The 16658-nt window shown below is 37.6% G+C and overlaps 1 protein-coding gene and 1 pseudogene across 16 annotated transcripts in view; one reads left to right on the forward strand and one right to left on the reverse strand.

Moving 5' to 3' along the window:
* Nucleotides 1–16658, forward strand: part of TCF12 (transcription factor 12) — a 374537-nt gene that overhangs the window by 325854 nt on the left and 32025 nt on the right. For 10 of the 16 annotated variants that reach the window (XM_063716671.1, XM_063716673.1, XM_024232305.3 and 7 more), the window contains 3 exons: nucleotides 3466–3544; nucleotides 11391–11464; nucleotides 13299–13505. In XM_063716671.1, the coding sequence (XP_063572741.1) occupies nucleotides 3466–3544; nucleotides 11391–11464; nucleotides 13299–13505 (360 nt within the window). Of the gene's footprint in view, nucleotides 1–3465; nucleotides 3545–11390; nucleotides 11465–12461; nucleotides 12534–13298; nucleotides 13506–16658 lie in introns of all 16 variants that reach the window. The other 6 variants (XM_054531552.2, XM_024232310.3, XM_054531553.2 and 3 more) reach the window with 1 other exon arrangement.
* Nucleotides 6894–8065, reverse strand: LOC134760230 (heterogeneous nuclear ribonucleoprotein A3-like; annotated as a pseudogene).

Below are 16658 nucleotides of genomic sequence, written 5' to 3' on the forward strand. Positions count from 1 at the left end.
ATTACCAAGAGATAAAGCACAGGGAAATGAAAGAATACTGAGACTAGAACTCTGGGGAAACCTACATTAAGGGAAATGGAAGAGTAAAATAGAGATGGACCCTAGGGACTTTATCAAATACAAGGACTGAAAATAATCACTTAAATGGAAATTCCTAGCAAGGATTATGCTTTTCATTCTTAATGACAACTGTATATCTGTACATTGAACCCTCACCATTTATCTGCACTGTTGTGGAATCTGAGGCTACATTAGTAAGACAAATTCCTCATTCTTCTGGGGCTTATATTTTACCATGAGAAAGGATAAAAAACAGGTAACAAACAAATGTAGATGATTAGAAATACAGTGTAAGCACTATGAAGAATATGAAAGCAGGAGTATGTGACAGAAAATGCTGCTTCATGAGTTGGGCTAGTTGACAGTTTTGCATAGAACTGACGATTTCTCACTCATCCATCCACCATCAGTGTTATCAGCCTTTCCCTCCCTTGCCAGTATTGTAGTCAAGACATATTTCATAAAGATGAGCATCAATTGCTCATGAATGGTATAATTATTTGAATTTTGAACATAAGAAATGGTGGTTTTCAGTGGTAAAGAGGTATGTTGAGGGCTGGGTTCAATGGCTCACGCCTTTAATCCCAGCACTTTGGGAGGCCAGGGTAGGCAGATCACTTCAGCCTAGGAGTTCAAGACCAGCCTGGGCAACATAGCGGAACCCCATCTCTACAAAAAATACAAAACTGTTGGGTGTGGTGGTGAGGGCTTGTAGTCCCAGCTCCTTGGGAAGTCAAGGTAGAAGGATTGCTTGAGCCCAGGAAGTTGAGGCTGCAGTGAGCCATGATTGTACCACACCACTGCATTCCAGCCTGGGTGACAGAGCAAGACCCTGTCTCAAAAAAAAAAAAAAAAAAAAAAAAAAAAAGGAAAGGAAAAGGTACGTTGAAACATGTTTTGTTTCTGTTGAAGTTTGATGACCTTCCCTAATTTACTTATGTGGTTGAAATAAATCAATGTATGTGTGCAAAGCCACTAAGAACAAAAATGTACTTTTCCAAGCTAATTTTCCCATGTGTCCAATGAATGTTTTAAAAGGTAACAACTTAAAAACCAATAATATTGATTTTTTTTTTTTTCATACAGAGTCTTACTCTGTCACCGAAGCTGGAGTGCAGTGGCTCGATCTCGGCTCACTGAAACCTCCACCTCCCAGATTCAAGTGATTCTCCTGCCTCAGACACCGCGAGTAGCTGGGATTATAGTCGCCCACCACACCCGACTAATTTTTGTATGTTTAGTAGAGACGGGGTTTCACCATGTTGGCCAGGCTGGTCTCGAACTCTTGACCTCAGGTGATCCGCCCGCCTCGGCCTCCCAAAGTGCTGGGATTATAGGCGTGAGCTACTGCACCCGGCCTAATATTGATCTTATACTACCTCTCTGTTACTAGATCCTCCCAAAGTGTTTTGAACTCTTTTCCATAGCTTTACTTTTCCAAAATAGCTTTTTAAATAGAGTATACAGTGTCTAGATCCTATTTGAGATAGTTGATGTATAAAGGCATTTACAATTATAAGTTACTAATGTCATACAAATTGGCATATTTTGTTTGAAGTGCACATATCCATTTGTAGTCAAAGGAAGGTAGACTTTGGGCTGCTTACAATTTGAAAGCCTGTTACCTTTTTAGAAAATGAAATTTGGTGGGCCGTGGTGGCTCACACCTGTAATCCCAGCACTTTGGGAGGCCGAGGTGGGCAGGTCACCTGAGGTCAGGAGTTCAAGACCAGCCTGTCCAACATAGAGAAATCTTGTCTCTACTAAAAATACAAAAATTAGCCAGGCGTGGTGGCACGCACCTGTAGTCCTAGCTACTGGGAGGCTGAGGGGGGAAGATCACTTGAACCTGGTAGGTGGAGGTTGCAGTGAGCCAAGATCATGTCACTGCACTCCAGCCTGAGTAACAGAGTGAGACTCCATCTCAGGGAAAAAAAAAAAAGAAATTTGTAAATTGTGACTTGTAGAGTTTTGTTGTATATTAACCTGTCCCAATATCTGGCTTTCTCAAATCTTGAAAGAACATTTTTATGCTTTCTTTAAAAACAATGTTGAAATTCCTTGTATGCTGTAAATTGGGTCTCTTTAAATTCATCAGAGCTCTAAGTTTATTCAAAGCAAGGTCATTTCTACTGGATGACTTTTTGCACTCACAAGTAGTCTTCCTTTTTAAAATATTTGACCACAATTTATCCATATAAGTTGCTTTGTCTGCCCTAAGTGCTGAGATACGAAAATGATTATTATGCACATTAAAAGAATAGGATTGTCTAAGAAGACATCTTAGGGATGGGCCTTTGGTGCCTGGATTAAGGGGACTTTTAAAGTGTTTACTGTTGTTGCCAGGCGCCATGGCTCACGCCTGTAATCCCAGCACTTTGAGAGGCCAAAGCGGGTGGATCACCTGAGGTCAACCTGACCAACATGACAAAAACCCATCCTAAAAAAAAGTTAGCTCGGCATGGTGGCATGCACTTGTAGTCTGAGCTACTAGGGAAGCTGAGACAAGAGAATGGCTTGAACCTGGGAGGGTGGAGGTTGCAGTAAGCTGAGATTGCGCCGCTGCACTCCAGCCTGGGTGACAGAGTGAGACTTCATCTCAAAAAAAGTGTTCACTGTTGAATTAGATGAACTTGAATTAATCTCTGTCACCATTTATTTTTGGCAATATGAAATATATATAAAGTATTGCAACAAAACTTTGAGCCAGAATACCTAAATTTATGCATCCCGATAATTTATCCTTTTCAAAGTAGACCTGTTAGGATTTGAAGTCCACAAATCATCTTGGAAACAATTTTTGAAGCATAACAGGATTTTTTCACTTTCTTCAAGGGTGACAAAGTATCTTCTGAGAATAAGTTTAATGTTTTACAACACTCAATCATTTGGAGCTAAAATTGGCAAAAATGTGGTTGATCAAACTGAGTAACTTTTTAAATGAGAGATAAGGGGTAGCTATTAAAAAGATGATTTTCTTTGTTCAGCTTTTAAACTGTCCTTAAAGACCATTCTAAAAGATAGTATGAATAGTTTTCTGAGGTAATTATTTTTAAAGATACCACTTATTTAGATAACATATTCTAGAAAGATTGTCAGATTTGTTAACTTTGTAGATACTTCTCCTTTTGCTGTTCTAACAAAAACTTTATTTTCACCTAGAATAATAAAGAAATACATGTGATCTATTTTATTCCTCTCATATTAGAATATATATACTTTTTAATCCTGTTTTTTAAACTGAGGCTTCTGTATGATCAAACAGTCTAAAACTTAATGAGAAATTTTTTCACTCTGAAGTCTTAGGGGTGACAACTAGATTATAAAAATAACTCCATGTGAATGGATTTGTGTATGTGCTGTTGTCACATATTGATACATGTATATTTCTTGTTTTCTGGTTAGATTTATTCTCCTGACCATACCAGCAGTAGTTTTCCGTCAAATCCATCAACACCAGTTGGATCACCTTCACCTCTCACAGGTAGGCTTCTGTTTTATCTAACTACTTCTAACTGGTGGGGCTACTTGGAAATATTTCTAGTTCATTTATTTCTCAACAAACTTTAACAAAAATTTGTGAAAAATCATTTAGATTTTGACTATAAGAAAGTATGTAAAGAGAGCCTTCCTCTTGAATTCATTTTGGAGAATATTGAAATATTTGCTAGTTTTGAATTATTTATTAATATCTTCCCTGATTCTTAATGTAATTTGTGATCATTTCTAAGAACAGTAGTTACAACAGGATAAAAATAAGACCAGGCAATTGGAATGAAGATAAAATATGGAGAAAGAATGAAATCAAAAAATTTTTTTAAGTTATTTTTTTAGAGACAGGGTCTTACTCTGTTGCCCTGGCTGGAGTACAGTGGTATGGTCTCGGCCCACTGCAGCCTCCAACTCCTGGGCTCAAATGATCCTTACACCTCAGCCTCCTGAGTAGCTGGGACTACAGGTGTATGCCACCATGCCAGGCTAATTTTTTTACTTTTTGTAGAGACTGGGTCTCATTATGTTGCCCAGCCTAGTCTTGAACTCCTGAGCTCAAGCAATCCTCCCACCTTGGCCCCCCAAAATGCTGGGATTACAGGTGTCAGCTGCCATACCCACCCCCCAAAAAATGGTTTTTATAAGATAGCATGTAAAATAAACAAGATTAGTCTATTTAAAAGTACATGTAACTTCCTCCTTGTTCTCCACACTTGTCATGTACTATGGGTAAGATTCAAAGATAAATAACTATTTCTGCTAGATAGTCTGTTTTTATTTTTAGGTCGACTAAGTTATTTCACATAGATACAAAAATTCTTGGGAATGATGTGGTTTTTCTGCTAAGGAAAAAAACTCTGTGAAGGTGGATGAATATTGTTAGTGGAGATAAGTGGTTCACATTTGTTTTTGTTTTGTTTGAGATGGAGTCTCACTCTGTTGCCCAGGCTGGAGTGCAGTGGCATAATCTCAGCTTACTGCCACCTCCACCTCCTGGGCTCAAGGGATTCTCCTGCCTCAGCTTCCTGAGTAGCTGGGATTACAGGTGTCCACCACCACGCCCGGCTAATTTTTGTATTTTTTTGTAGAGATGGAGTTTCACCGTGTTGGCCAGGCATGTCTCGAACTCCTGACCTCAAGTGATCCATCTGCTTCATCCTTCTCCCAAAGTGCTGGGATTACAGGCGTGACCCACTGTGCCCGGCCCACATGTTTTTTTTTTTCTTAATATTTTTCACATTAGTTTAGACAAGTTCTAAATACTATCCTACAGTATAAATTTGTGGAGACATGATTGATGTTATTGTAAACGGGATTTTTTTTTATTTCTTAGGAATAAATATAAATATATAAAAATGTTTAATATCTTTTAAGCTATAATTTTAAAACTCGAACTGTATTTTTCTGAGCAGTGTTTGGAGAAAAGCCTTGCTGAAGAAAAAATATGTTAGATTGTTTTGAGGAAAAGGCATTTGGCAACTGGATAAAGTTACCATATTCCTCCAACAACAGTTGGGGAAATAATTCTGTTTTCCTAATCAAGCCATTAGTTAAGTCCATGCAGTTTTGTGTTTTGTTGTTGTTGTTAAGCCTTTTTGCGTTGTGGCCCTGGCCATCACCTATGCTTTGAGTGTTAGCTTTGTGGCTCTACTAAGAAGCATTCCGGTTTGGGGATGATGAACTGCTGGCAGCTGCTTTCAGCTATTAGCAGGTTCTGCCACTGTCTCAGACACCAGGGCTTCAGCTGTCTAGTAAAAGTTAAACAGCTGTTCCCCACATAGACAAGACTATGAAAGACCCATTGACTTAAAGTTGTTGTTTAGCAGAGCTGAAATTACAGGAAGAGTGATGTAACTCTAACCCTACTCACCCTCTTTGCACAGTTTTACTAAAATTATCAATGTCACTTTTGCCACAGCTTGTTTCACTTTCTTATCCGAGGTCTCCATATCAGCATTCCCACTACCTCTCCTTGTCTGTCTAGTAAGATAGCTGCCAAAGTATCCTTTGGTTTTAATGAACACTGAGTAGGAAGGCAGGCCATGGCAGAGCTCAGCATCTATGAAAGGGTCATCAGTGAAATGCAGAATCCAAGATTTAGACATTTTCCAAAAAACTAGTGGTCACAAGTAAAATCTTAAATTTCCTCCTTCATCTTTATTTGATATTTAATGGGCGATGCTGTCTTTTTCTCTTTAATTCAGGTTGTTAATGAAAATCTGGACTGTTGAATTATGTAATGAAGGCTTCTTTTTCAATTCAGCAGTCATAATCAAAGAAAAATACTTTCACATACTTGTGTTGAAACAGCAAATCAAAGACTGATTTTAGGCAGGTGCATCTCTCCTGTCTCCTGTGTCTGTGGTTCTTATCTACACACACACACCCCTACCCACCCATAGCAGGGCAGAGATGAGATAGAAAGAAGAAAGGAAAGCACTGTGTGATAAAATATTCACTGTCAAAGGGAAAAAAAGGAAAAGAATAGAGCAAACCAGAGCTCCTATATAAATGTGTGGACATTATTTTGCATCTTGTGTGGCAATGGCCTGTTATCTAGAGTAAAAACATTCTACCCACTCTGTGAGTGGAGTTCTCCACACTTGGCCCCATTCCTTATGCTTTTGAGCATCAGTTAGACTTAGCACAGGTCTTTTAAGGATAGATACACAGGTGCAGAGCCACATCAGCAGCTTCTAAGGCCATCATTCTTTAAATACCCAGTGTTTTCCTTGGGAACTTTTCGGGTCAAGAGCATACATTTCTACATAGAGAGTGCTTAGAAGGAAAGTTCTGAGATATTGTATCAGTTAGGATGCTTTAGGCTAAAATGAGAAGAAACTCTTGTCTCAGCTAGTCTGAACAGTAAGAGGATTTATTATCTTGTGTGGTGAGGTCCTGGCCCCCTATGTCAGGGCTCCTGCTCTACTTTGCAGTTCTTCCTCAGGCTGATAGCAAGACAGCAGTTCAGGGTACTACATACAGACATAACAATCTCCAATAGATGAAAAAAGACCATCTCTTTTTTTTTTTTAAGTTAAAAATTCCCTAATTTTTTATTCCCGGTACCACTACCACAATTTACAGGGCAATATACCTGATGTAGTGAAAAGAAAAAGACGAAGCTACAACAGATAAAAGACCTCAGGGATATACATCTTATTGACACTACATTGCATTAGTCAGTAGCTGCCCTTTTTGCAAACTGGCTGTGACAGTCCTGAACAAGAATGGTTTCCTGTTTCAGCTGCAGTAACTTTTCTGACTATGGATCATTGTTCCTTCTGTGGCAGATTTTTACAGTTCCTCTAATGCCTTTCAGACAACTGTCTCAAAGTAACCTACAGCTTTCCTGACAACTCCTTGTTCTCTCTCCTGCTAAGAACTGTAGCCCTTTTCTGCTGTTTTGAGAACCTTCTGCTACCATATCCACCACTTTCACCACCATAGGGAATGCCTGAGCTTCTTCCACCAAAAGTGCCCCCTTTCATGGGTTCATAGTTTGATTGCTGTTGTTCACTATAATTTCTGAAATCATTATAGTTCCCACCGCCACCGTAGTTACCACTGCCAAAATTTCCTCCTTCACTCCACCATCACTCCACCACCACCACCACATCCTTGGTCCATCACCATCATAGATCATAGCCCCCTCTACTGCAGTAACCAGGACTACCACCATAGTTGCCACCATCACCTCCAAATCCATTATATCCACCATCACCTCCTCCATAAGTACCTCTGCTGCCACCACCTTCACCACCATGGCTTCCTCTTCCACCAGAGTTTCCACCACAGCCAAAACTACCTCTACCACCTCCAAAGTTTCCTCCATAATAAAATTGCCAGATCTACCTCTATGACCTCTGTCATCCAGCAGACTACATCTCTTGTTTAGAAAGGGCCTTTTTTACTTCACAGTTATGCCCATTAATAGTGTGGTATTTCTGAACAACAATTTTATCAACTGTATCATGATCATCAAAAGTTACAAAAGCAAATCCTGTCTTTTTTCCACTCTGCCTGTCTTCCATAACTTCTACAGTTTCAATCTTGCCATACTTTTCAAAGTAGTCTCTCAAATTATATTCTTCTGTTTCTTCTTTAATACCACCAACAAAAATTTTCCTCACTGTTAGATGGGCACCAGACTTTACAGAATCCTCTGTAGAAACAGCTCTCTTTGGTTCCACTACACACCTATCAGCCTTGTGTGGTCTAGCACACCTTGCTGCCTCCACCTCTTCAACACAAGAGTAAGTTACAAAACCAAAGCCCCTGGAACGTTTTTTTTGGGGTCTCATTACCACACAATCTGTGAGTGTGCCCCATTTCTCAAAATGTCTCTTAAACTATCATCTGTAGTTTGAAAGCTCAGACCACCAATAAAAAGTTTTTGCAAAAGCTCTGATTCCTTTGAATCATGGCCCTCCTCCCCCACCACCCCACCCCCACAGTGGTGGCAACGGCTGCAGTTGGGCTGGGGGCCACCAGGCAGCGGTTTTACCTCCATTTTGAGACCAGACGACTGGACTCACCTCTTCCAACTCAAGTTCAGTATCCCATCTCTTTCTTTTAAGAGTCTTTTAAAAATTATTTTAAGGATCCTTTTCCAGAAGCCTCTTAAACAGATTTCCCCTTACGTCTTATTGGCCAGCACTGGGCCTAATGCAGTTGCTTGCAACAGAAATGGTGCCACCATGTTTATCTTAGCATCTGGATTTATCCCTAGGGCTAAGAATAGAATTGCTCTCACCTGGTTCCTATTAGGAAAGGACAGACCTACCTCCCACACCCCTTGTGAACAAAATCAGTGCTCTGGCCACAAGATAGAAGAGAGGAATGGCTTTGTTTACTGCAGTTGTTATTTAGGAAAAAATGAGCATTTGCAGTAAGAGAATAAGTTTACTAAGGGAGCTTGGAAGGCAAACAAGCAAAGTCATCCTTTGCCTTTCATTACCTCCTTCTGGAATATAAATGAATAAAAGTTCAATAATTGTGGTACCCAATAGTAATCTTCAGAGAATTCACAGAAAAAAATAATAAGGAGAGAAAGAGAAATTCTCAGTTTCAGCTAATCAGTGAGCTACTTATTTTTATTACCTTTCAGATTGCCTGGTGTTAAGTCAGTTACCTGACTTCAGCATGCTTTAACAAAGTACGTTAACACTGGAACAGGCCAGTCTGTAATAAAAACAAAATAAGTTTAAGTGTATGTATATTTTTTTCCAGTTTAATGAATTACACATTGAAGATAGACCTTTGTACAGTTTTTTTAATAGCACCAAAAATTATCTAGATGATTTATTACCCGGGTAATTCAGTGTGCACATCTGATTCCTCAATATTAAGCTAGTGAACAATCACAAAAACTGTCTGTTTTGCAAAAGCAGATGCATGCTGACAAATCTGAGGCATTTGAACATAAAACATGTTAATATTGCACACAAAGTAATTTGATGATCAGGCTCCTATTACATTGGGCTTACAGAAGGAGTAGAAAAAATGATTGAAAAGTAAAATATTAACAACATTAAGATAAATTCTTTTTTAATAATTAAAGGTATTTTTCAAAATTGATTATGATTAACCTGATCACCTAAAATTCATAATTCTGCATCAGTGCTTAGAAAGCAGTAATGCACTGAAATCAGCAGTAAGGTGTTGGCTGGTTGTTTTTATATATTTTTCATATAGTCAGTTATTGAGATTTTCTGGTTGATTAATTCTGCCTTTTAATTATAAAATTAGCCCACAAGCTTTTGTTTCAATGAGCAATTTTAGATTCTCCATAATTTGTTTGTAGTTGATTTATGATTACATTTGTATGTCTAGCAGGAAGCCTTTAATGGTCCTCAAAATAATTTGTTTATAATTTGCTCGTAAGTAAAAAAAAAAAAAATTGTTAACTGAAGTACATATTTTTTCTCACAATTTTAGTATTTAAAGTATATTTATGTAATTATAACAGTATGCATATAATTAATTGTGAAATCTAATCAGGTTATGAAGAATCTGTATCCAACTTTTCAACTTGTAAAATGTATATAATTGATGAATACAATTACTACATTGTTTCATAATTAAAGTCTTGTTCAGCTAAAATGAACTGTAATAGTTCTAATTTACCTCAAGTTTTTCTAAGATAGCAAATAAATTGTAGTGTCACATTAGCTTCCTAAATATGGCAAATTGACCTGCAATAAAAGGTTCTAGTGTGAGACAAATTAAACCTTCAACTTCCAACTTTGGTTTCTAATCAAATTGTCACTGAAGCTTTTATTAAGAACAAAAATATATTTAATTAAATAGTCTTTATTATTTTCTGTAAATGACATATTCAGATGCACAATCATGAAATAATGAAGATTTTGATCAGTTGTTTTTGTCTTTTTCCTTTTAGAGGTATTTTCGCAAGACCATTAAAACATTGCCTTCTAACATATGGATGAATTATTTTATTTTTTTATGCTTCTTTTTTTCATTCTTTATACTCTGAACTTGATATCTTTTCTTTTTCTATCTTTATTTTTTAAATGAGATTTATACCTTTCTAACATCACAGGCTAAACAACATCTAACAAGTTTTTATAACATTTTCCTAGTTAATGTATTTGGTATAAACTATTTTGGGACATTTTTTAATAGATGACCCCAAGATCATTTACAGTCATGGGAAATTTATTCATCTGTGTATTGCTAAAGGCACTGTCAGTTAATATTACCCCCTAGTAAGGCAATTTGTCCTTATGTTAATATATTTATACCCTTTGATTCAGAAATGCTACTTATCCTCAAGACATCCTTCCCCCTGGGGGAAAAAAACTCAAGAGTAATGTTTACTATATCACTGTTCGTAATAGCCGAGTGGTAACAACCAAAATGTCTAGCAGTGAAATAATAGTGGCTAAGCAAATTAGGTGTAGAAGCCAGGCACAGTGGCTCGCACCTGTAATTCCACCACTTTGTGAGGCTGAGGCGGGCGGATCACTTAAGGTCAGGAGTTCGAGACCAGCCTGGCCAACATGGTGAAACCTTGTCTCTACTGCAGATACAAAAATTAGCTTGGCGTGGTGGTGTGTGCCTATAATCCCAGCTACTTGGGAGGCTGAGGCAGGAGAATCGCTTGAACCTGGGAGGTAGAGGTTGCAGTGAGTCAAGATTGTACCAATGCACTCCAGCCCAGGTAATAGAGCAAGACGCCATCTCAATAAAAAAAAAAAAAAATTAGCCAACATGGTGGCACACACTTGTAATCCCAGCTACTCGGGAGGCATAGGCAGGAGAATCACTTGAACTCAGGAGGTGGAGGTTGCAGTGAGCCAAGATCGTGCCACTGCGCTCCAGACTGGGCGACAGTGAGACTCCATCTCAAAAAAAAAAAAAAAGAAAAGAAAAAGAAAAATCAAAACACAAAAAACAGACTAGGTGTAGAGAATAAGGGAAATAATAATGTAGTCATTAATAGTATTATCAAAATTTCTGTACAATGCTAGAGGAAGGGGGACAGAATTTTAAAAGTGTGTACATTATAAGTGCATTTTCTCGAGATACATAGGCATGTGGACTAAGTCTAAAGAATGTGCAAACATAAAGGTAGCTGTATTTAAAATTACAGGGTTTTTTTTCTGTTTTCTCAGCACCCCACTTTTTTGAATTCATAATGAAAGATTTTTAAAAATGTATTGGGCTTATAAGTAGCCAATACTATGCTGAAGGCCAAACAAAAATATTCATGTAAATTTATTTAGTTATTGAGTATCTTTACCCTTTCCTTCACAACATTATCAAGATCACTGAGTTAACCCAGGTGTGTGGGTACTTTTGGGTTTTAACAGGTACCAGTCAGTGGCCCAGACCTGGAGGGCAAGCACCTTCATCCCCAAGCTATGAAAATTCACTCCACTCCCTGGTAAGAGCCTCTTATACATCAGTTTTATCTGATAGCTTAGAGTTTGTTTGTTTTTAGTAAATCTGGCATAACAATAAAGAAACAGTAGGCTAGCATTGCACACGAATTCTTTGCTAACAAATGGCTGATTCAGTTGAACAATATAAGACACATTGGGTATGCCTTTTGCCATCTGTTCTTTGGGACATCAGGCTTCTGGTGTCAGGACAGCTGATGTTAAAATTGTGTTATGAGGATTTTTGTCTCTTTGACAAATCTAGGGCTTAATCTTTCTATGCTTCTATGTCTACATATAAAGGGAAACTTTTTTTAAAAAGACAAGTAAAAGCAAGAAAATTTAATCCAGCAATGCAAAATTTTACCCTTTTGTATTTTACCCTTTCTCATAATACTGTGTGTGGTTTATTACATTTCCATTAAAAATTTTAATGAATACCAGTGTTTTTTGTCATGAAAGTGTTATTTCCCATGTTTTCTTATGGAAAAAAAAAGTGTGTTGTGCAAATCATACAAGCAAAACATTATTTAACAAGGCAGTAAAGGAACCTTCTAGATACTTGAGCGTGAAGAATTTGTGGGAGAATGTTGACTACTGTTGCTTTTGTATACTTACATTTGTAACCCAGAATTACACGGTATAATAAAAACAAAATAAGGATGATTTGATGGAATGCTAAGTCATGCTCTTATTCGTAATTCCAGGTTGCAAAGAGAAACATTCTTTTTCTGTGACTAACAGAACATTTTAAATTGAAGGAACATTTGCTTCTCATATATTTTGCAAGCAATTATAAGCAATGTGTGCTGTTTAGATGCTAACCTCGTAACTTCCCTGTTGAATCCCAGCCTTTTCATATCTTAATAAAATAGATCTCGCAAGTCTTGGCGTTAACTTTACTAACATGTTATGCTGACATGCATATCAGCTATTTCCTCATCTCTTTTGGAGTTAATCTTAACCTGTGCTTTGCCTCCTGTTCTGTCTTGACTTTGCCAGAAAAATCGAGTTGAGCAGCAACTTCACGAGCATTTGCAAGATGCAATGTCCTTCTTAAAGGATGTCTGTGAGGTACTATTTCTTTTAGATGGTGCCTTTTTTGTGTTTCAATTAATTATACTTCCCATTATTCATTTAAAATCTTTAAGCTGTACAGACTCCAGTCTTTAAAAATCAAACAATTGACTGTTTCAGTTTTTATCACAGTATTTAGGAATACTTTTGTCGCTTATGTTGTTGAAAGTGATCCTTTTTAAAACAGCTCTACTGGCATGTGCTTTTGATTTTTTTAATTCTAATATGTTTGTGTATGGGGCATGTGTGTATCCACAGACAGACAATACCATTTATTTAGTTTTGTCAAAGAACATATCTGGATGTGTTCACCATATAAGATACATGTGCTTTATATACTTAAGACAAAATTAAAACTTAAACTTACTGGATTTGAGGTCCCTTCCCCAAATTGCCATCATTCAAAGATCAGTATTAAAGAATAGGTTGTACTTTTTTTTTTTTTTTTTTAGCAACTGTTATTGAGAAATGACATAGTATCCTTCATTTTTTGTAGAAGCTAAAAGAAATAACCTCATGGTAGTTTGGTAAATTCATTTTATAAAGCAGTGATTTGTTTCTGAAGCTTTGAAAATTTAGCATAATCTCCATACATACAGCCTTTTTTTGTTGTTGATTTATAGTTCAGGTGGTTGCTTTTGAAGCTACTTGATACTGCATTTCACTTGCTATCTTCCACATATCACATAGTAGGAAACATAGCAGTTAATGAATCCAACAGATGCCAGCAATAACCACCATGTTTTTTTTTAATCCATACAGCAGTCTCGAATGGAGGATCGTTTAGACAGACTGGATGATGCAATCCATGTGCTGCGGAACCATGCTGTGGGACCTTCCACCAGTTTGCCTGCTGGTCACAGTGATATACACAGTTTATTGGGACCATCCCATAATGCACCAATTGGAAGCCTCAACTCAAACTATGGAGGATCAAGCCTTGTTGCAAGCAGTCGATCAGCTTCAATGGTAAAATCATGCTCATCTTTTTTGTAGTAAACCCTAAAGATTCTTGTCCTAAATGTCTTTAATGAAATCTTTGGGAAGAGGATCTTTCTGAAAGGAAGGTAAAGACTAACTCTTCAGAATTTTCTTTACTGTCTTTGGCAGTAAAGTATTGGCTAAGTATTATATTAGTCCATAAAATCTTCTTGTGACCTTGTGCAAAAAGCATAAGCTTTCTACAAAGATCATTTTTAGCTTAAACTTGGATTTTTTTCCAGATGAGTAATAATTGGCACAGCAGTTTTTGCCTTGAAATAGTGCATAAGAAATCTGAATAGCAAGAGTTCTGATCTAGAAAAGTTGTTTATTGTAATTTAGAACCAGCCTTCAGTGGTAGAAAGAATGTGAAACTGTAATTTATACAGATCCAAATTTAAACTTTATTCCCAAACTGTGGGGGAGGTAGTTTTAAGAATGGCTGTAATTTCAGCAATAAATAAAGGAAACAATTTTAGATTAATCCACAAAGAGAATTTCTAAGAACTCAGTCCATCTTTTAAAAAAATATGATAATTTTTAAAGGGGGTGTTTGTTCTACAGCCATACACGTCAAAAATTCTGTGTTTACCGTCTTACATTATTTTTTATCCAAATTATCTTTTAAAGAAATGAAGTTCTTTTTGAACCTGCTATTTTAAACTTATACCATGTGTTTGCATGTTTATGGCATGGTTTTTAAGGTTCATTGCATGCTGTGAAATGTTCTTCTACAAAGCAGATTTTTAGCTGTAAGCCATGTGATGCAGGCTAAAAACTTACCTATCATCAAAGTAATTAGTTGCCCCAAATGCTGAAGGCTTGTATTCTGTGAGACAGGATTGGTTCCAGATTTTCACACTCATATATCTTACACATACATATACTCATTTTTGAGGCTCTGAAGTAAATATCACACAAAGCTGCCTATTTTCTGAGAACTGTATTTTCAGCAGCATGGGTAACATTAGATGCCTGTTTTGTGTGTGTTTGTTTTTTTTAATGTCAGGAAATCTTGAAAATCAGTCTCCTTTTAAAGTATTTTTTATTGCTATTGATAAGCTAATAAGTGTCAAAACATGTGTAAGTTTATTAAACTAGTAAAATGGGGAAATGTCAGATGGCTTGCACCTGTAATCTCAGCACTTTGGGAGGCCAAGGCGGGAGGATTGCTTGGAGTTCCAAGACTAGTCTGGGCAATAAAGTGAGACCCTCATCTCTACAAAAAATAAAAAAAAAAACTAGTCTGGCACAGTGGCATGCACTTGTGGTCCCAGCTACATGGAAGGCTTAGGTGGGAGGATCTCTTGATCCCAGGAGGTCAAGGCTGCAGTGAGCCATGTTCATGCTACTGCACTCCAGCCTAGGCAATAGAGCAAGACCCTGTCTCACAAAAAAAAAAAAAAAAAAAAAGAAAGAAAGAAAAAAATATGAGAGGGTATTGTTATCACTGTTGGTAATAGTAATGAAATAATTTTAATGGTATAATAAAAGGAATTTGTTACAAATATGAATGCGGAATAACTTAATAATTTGTTGAAATACCATTTATCCTTATTTAGAAGCATGACTTAAAAATCATTATTCTTGAATTTTAAGTTAGTCTCAGCAGCAATATTTGCAGTCTTATTCCTTACCTCTTAATGATTTTTTAATTCTTCACTTTTACTAGCTTACTGCTCCTATTCCAACTTATCAGCTACAGTATTTAATATATATCTGGCTCCTCCCGGTTGGAGTTTGCATAAAATGGAACTTTTATCTTAAGAAAGTTGTTTTTTTACCAATTTCAGATATTCCATAATAGAAAGGGAGACTTATCAAAATCTAGTCCTCCAAAGCCACCTAGAAACCTAGTGCATTTTAGAAGGACTGTTAGAGGGAAAAACTCTTTCATTTGATGACACCCTAAAACTTGCAACTAAGAAAGTAGCTCCCACTATATGCTGAAGGAATGCACTGCCCACTTCAGAACAACAGAAGGTCTGCCAGAGGTATTTTGTTGTTGTTGTTGTTTGTTTTGTTTTGTTTTGTTTTTAGAGATGGAGTCTCGCTCTGTGGCCCAGGCTGGAGTGCAGTGGCGTGATCTCGGCTCACTGCAACCTCTGCCTCCCAGATTTAAGCAATTCTCCTGCCTCAGCCTCCCGAATAGCTGGGATTATAGGCACCCGCCACCACGTCCGGCTAATTTTTCTGTTTGTAATAGAGATGGGGTTTCACCATATTGGCCAGGCTGGTCTCAAACTCCTGACCTTGAGATCCGCCCACCTTGGCCTCCCAAAGTGCTGGGATTACAGGTGTGAGCCGCTGCGCCCGGCCAGAGATATTCTTAAAAAGAAAAAAAAAAAATCTCAAAGTAGTCTAGAAAAAATGGTCTTCTGAGACATGAGGTGAGTCTGGCTTAGTCTGAGCTGCAATATTAGTGCCACAGCAACTAGCCCAAGCTGTTGTTCAGTGTGTCTGTCACAGTCTTCTCTTCAGTCCTTATCACCTTCTCAGCAGGTACAGAGCTGTGGAAAATCTGCCAGAAATCATCTGCTATCTTCATCTCATCCAGACACAATCACTAGTACTTTTAGTAGTGGAGATAAGATGTATCTGGCAGGCTTAGCCTCAGAATATAAAGTTACTAGCTGACAAAATCTGACACTGTTAGGTGAGTCAGTATTCATCTCCTGTCCTTCTGAAGTAAGCCTTTTAGCTGTTGAGTCCTCAGTTCTCAGCTTCAGCAAAAAAGACCAAAGGATGGAATGAAATGAAGATTAGTCTGCCACTGACTATCCCCGCAGAGTCTTAGGCATGTTGTTGAGGAAGACTGTCTTATCGTGGTGGTTCTTTTCCATGTCTGAGGACTTCCATTAGTACTGCTGGGATCCCTTTATTTACATGCTCAGCACCCACCTATATGGAATCAACTCTTCATATTCTTTCAGAGTGTGTGATTTTGGGGGCATGTTTTTGTAACTCTTGCCAACTGTCTCCAAGAGTTAATCTCCAGCTTTTATTGTCCCCTTGTCACAACAATACATCCTCCTAACTAATCATGACTAAGAAATAATGTAGTTTTACATTCTGGAATCAATTCCCCACCCCGCCCCACCTTGTTTTTGGTCTCTTATAACTTTGCAGAAGTTTGTCTAT

The sequence above is a fragment of the Pongo abelii genome, chromosome 16 (genome assembly GCF_028885655.2).
Source record: "Pongo abelii isolate AG06213 chromosome 16, NHGRI_mPonAbe1-v2.0_pri, whole genome shotgun sequence".
Taxonomy (NCBI): Eukaryota; Metazoa; Chordata; class Mammalia; order Primates; family Hominidae; genus Pongo; species Pongo abelii.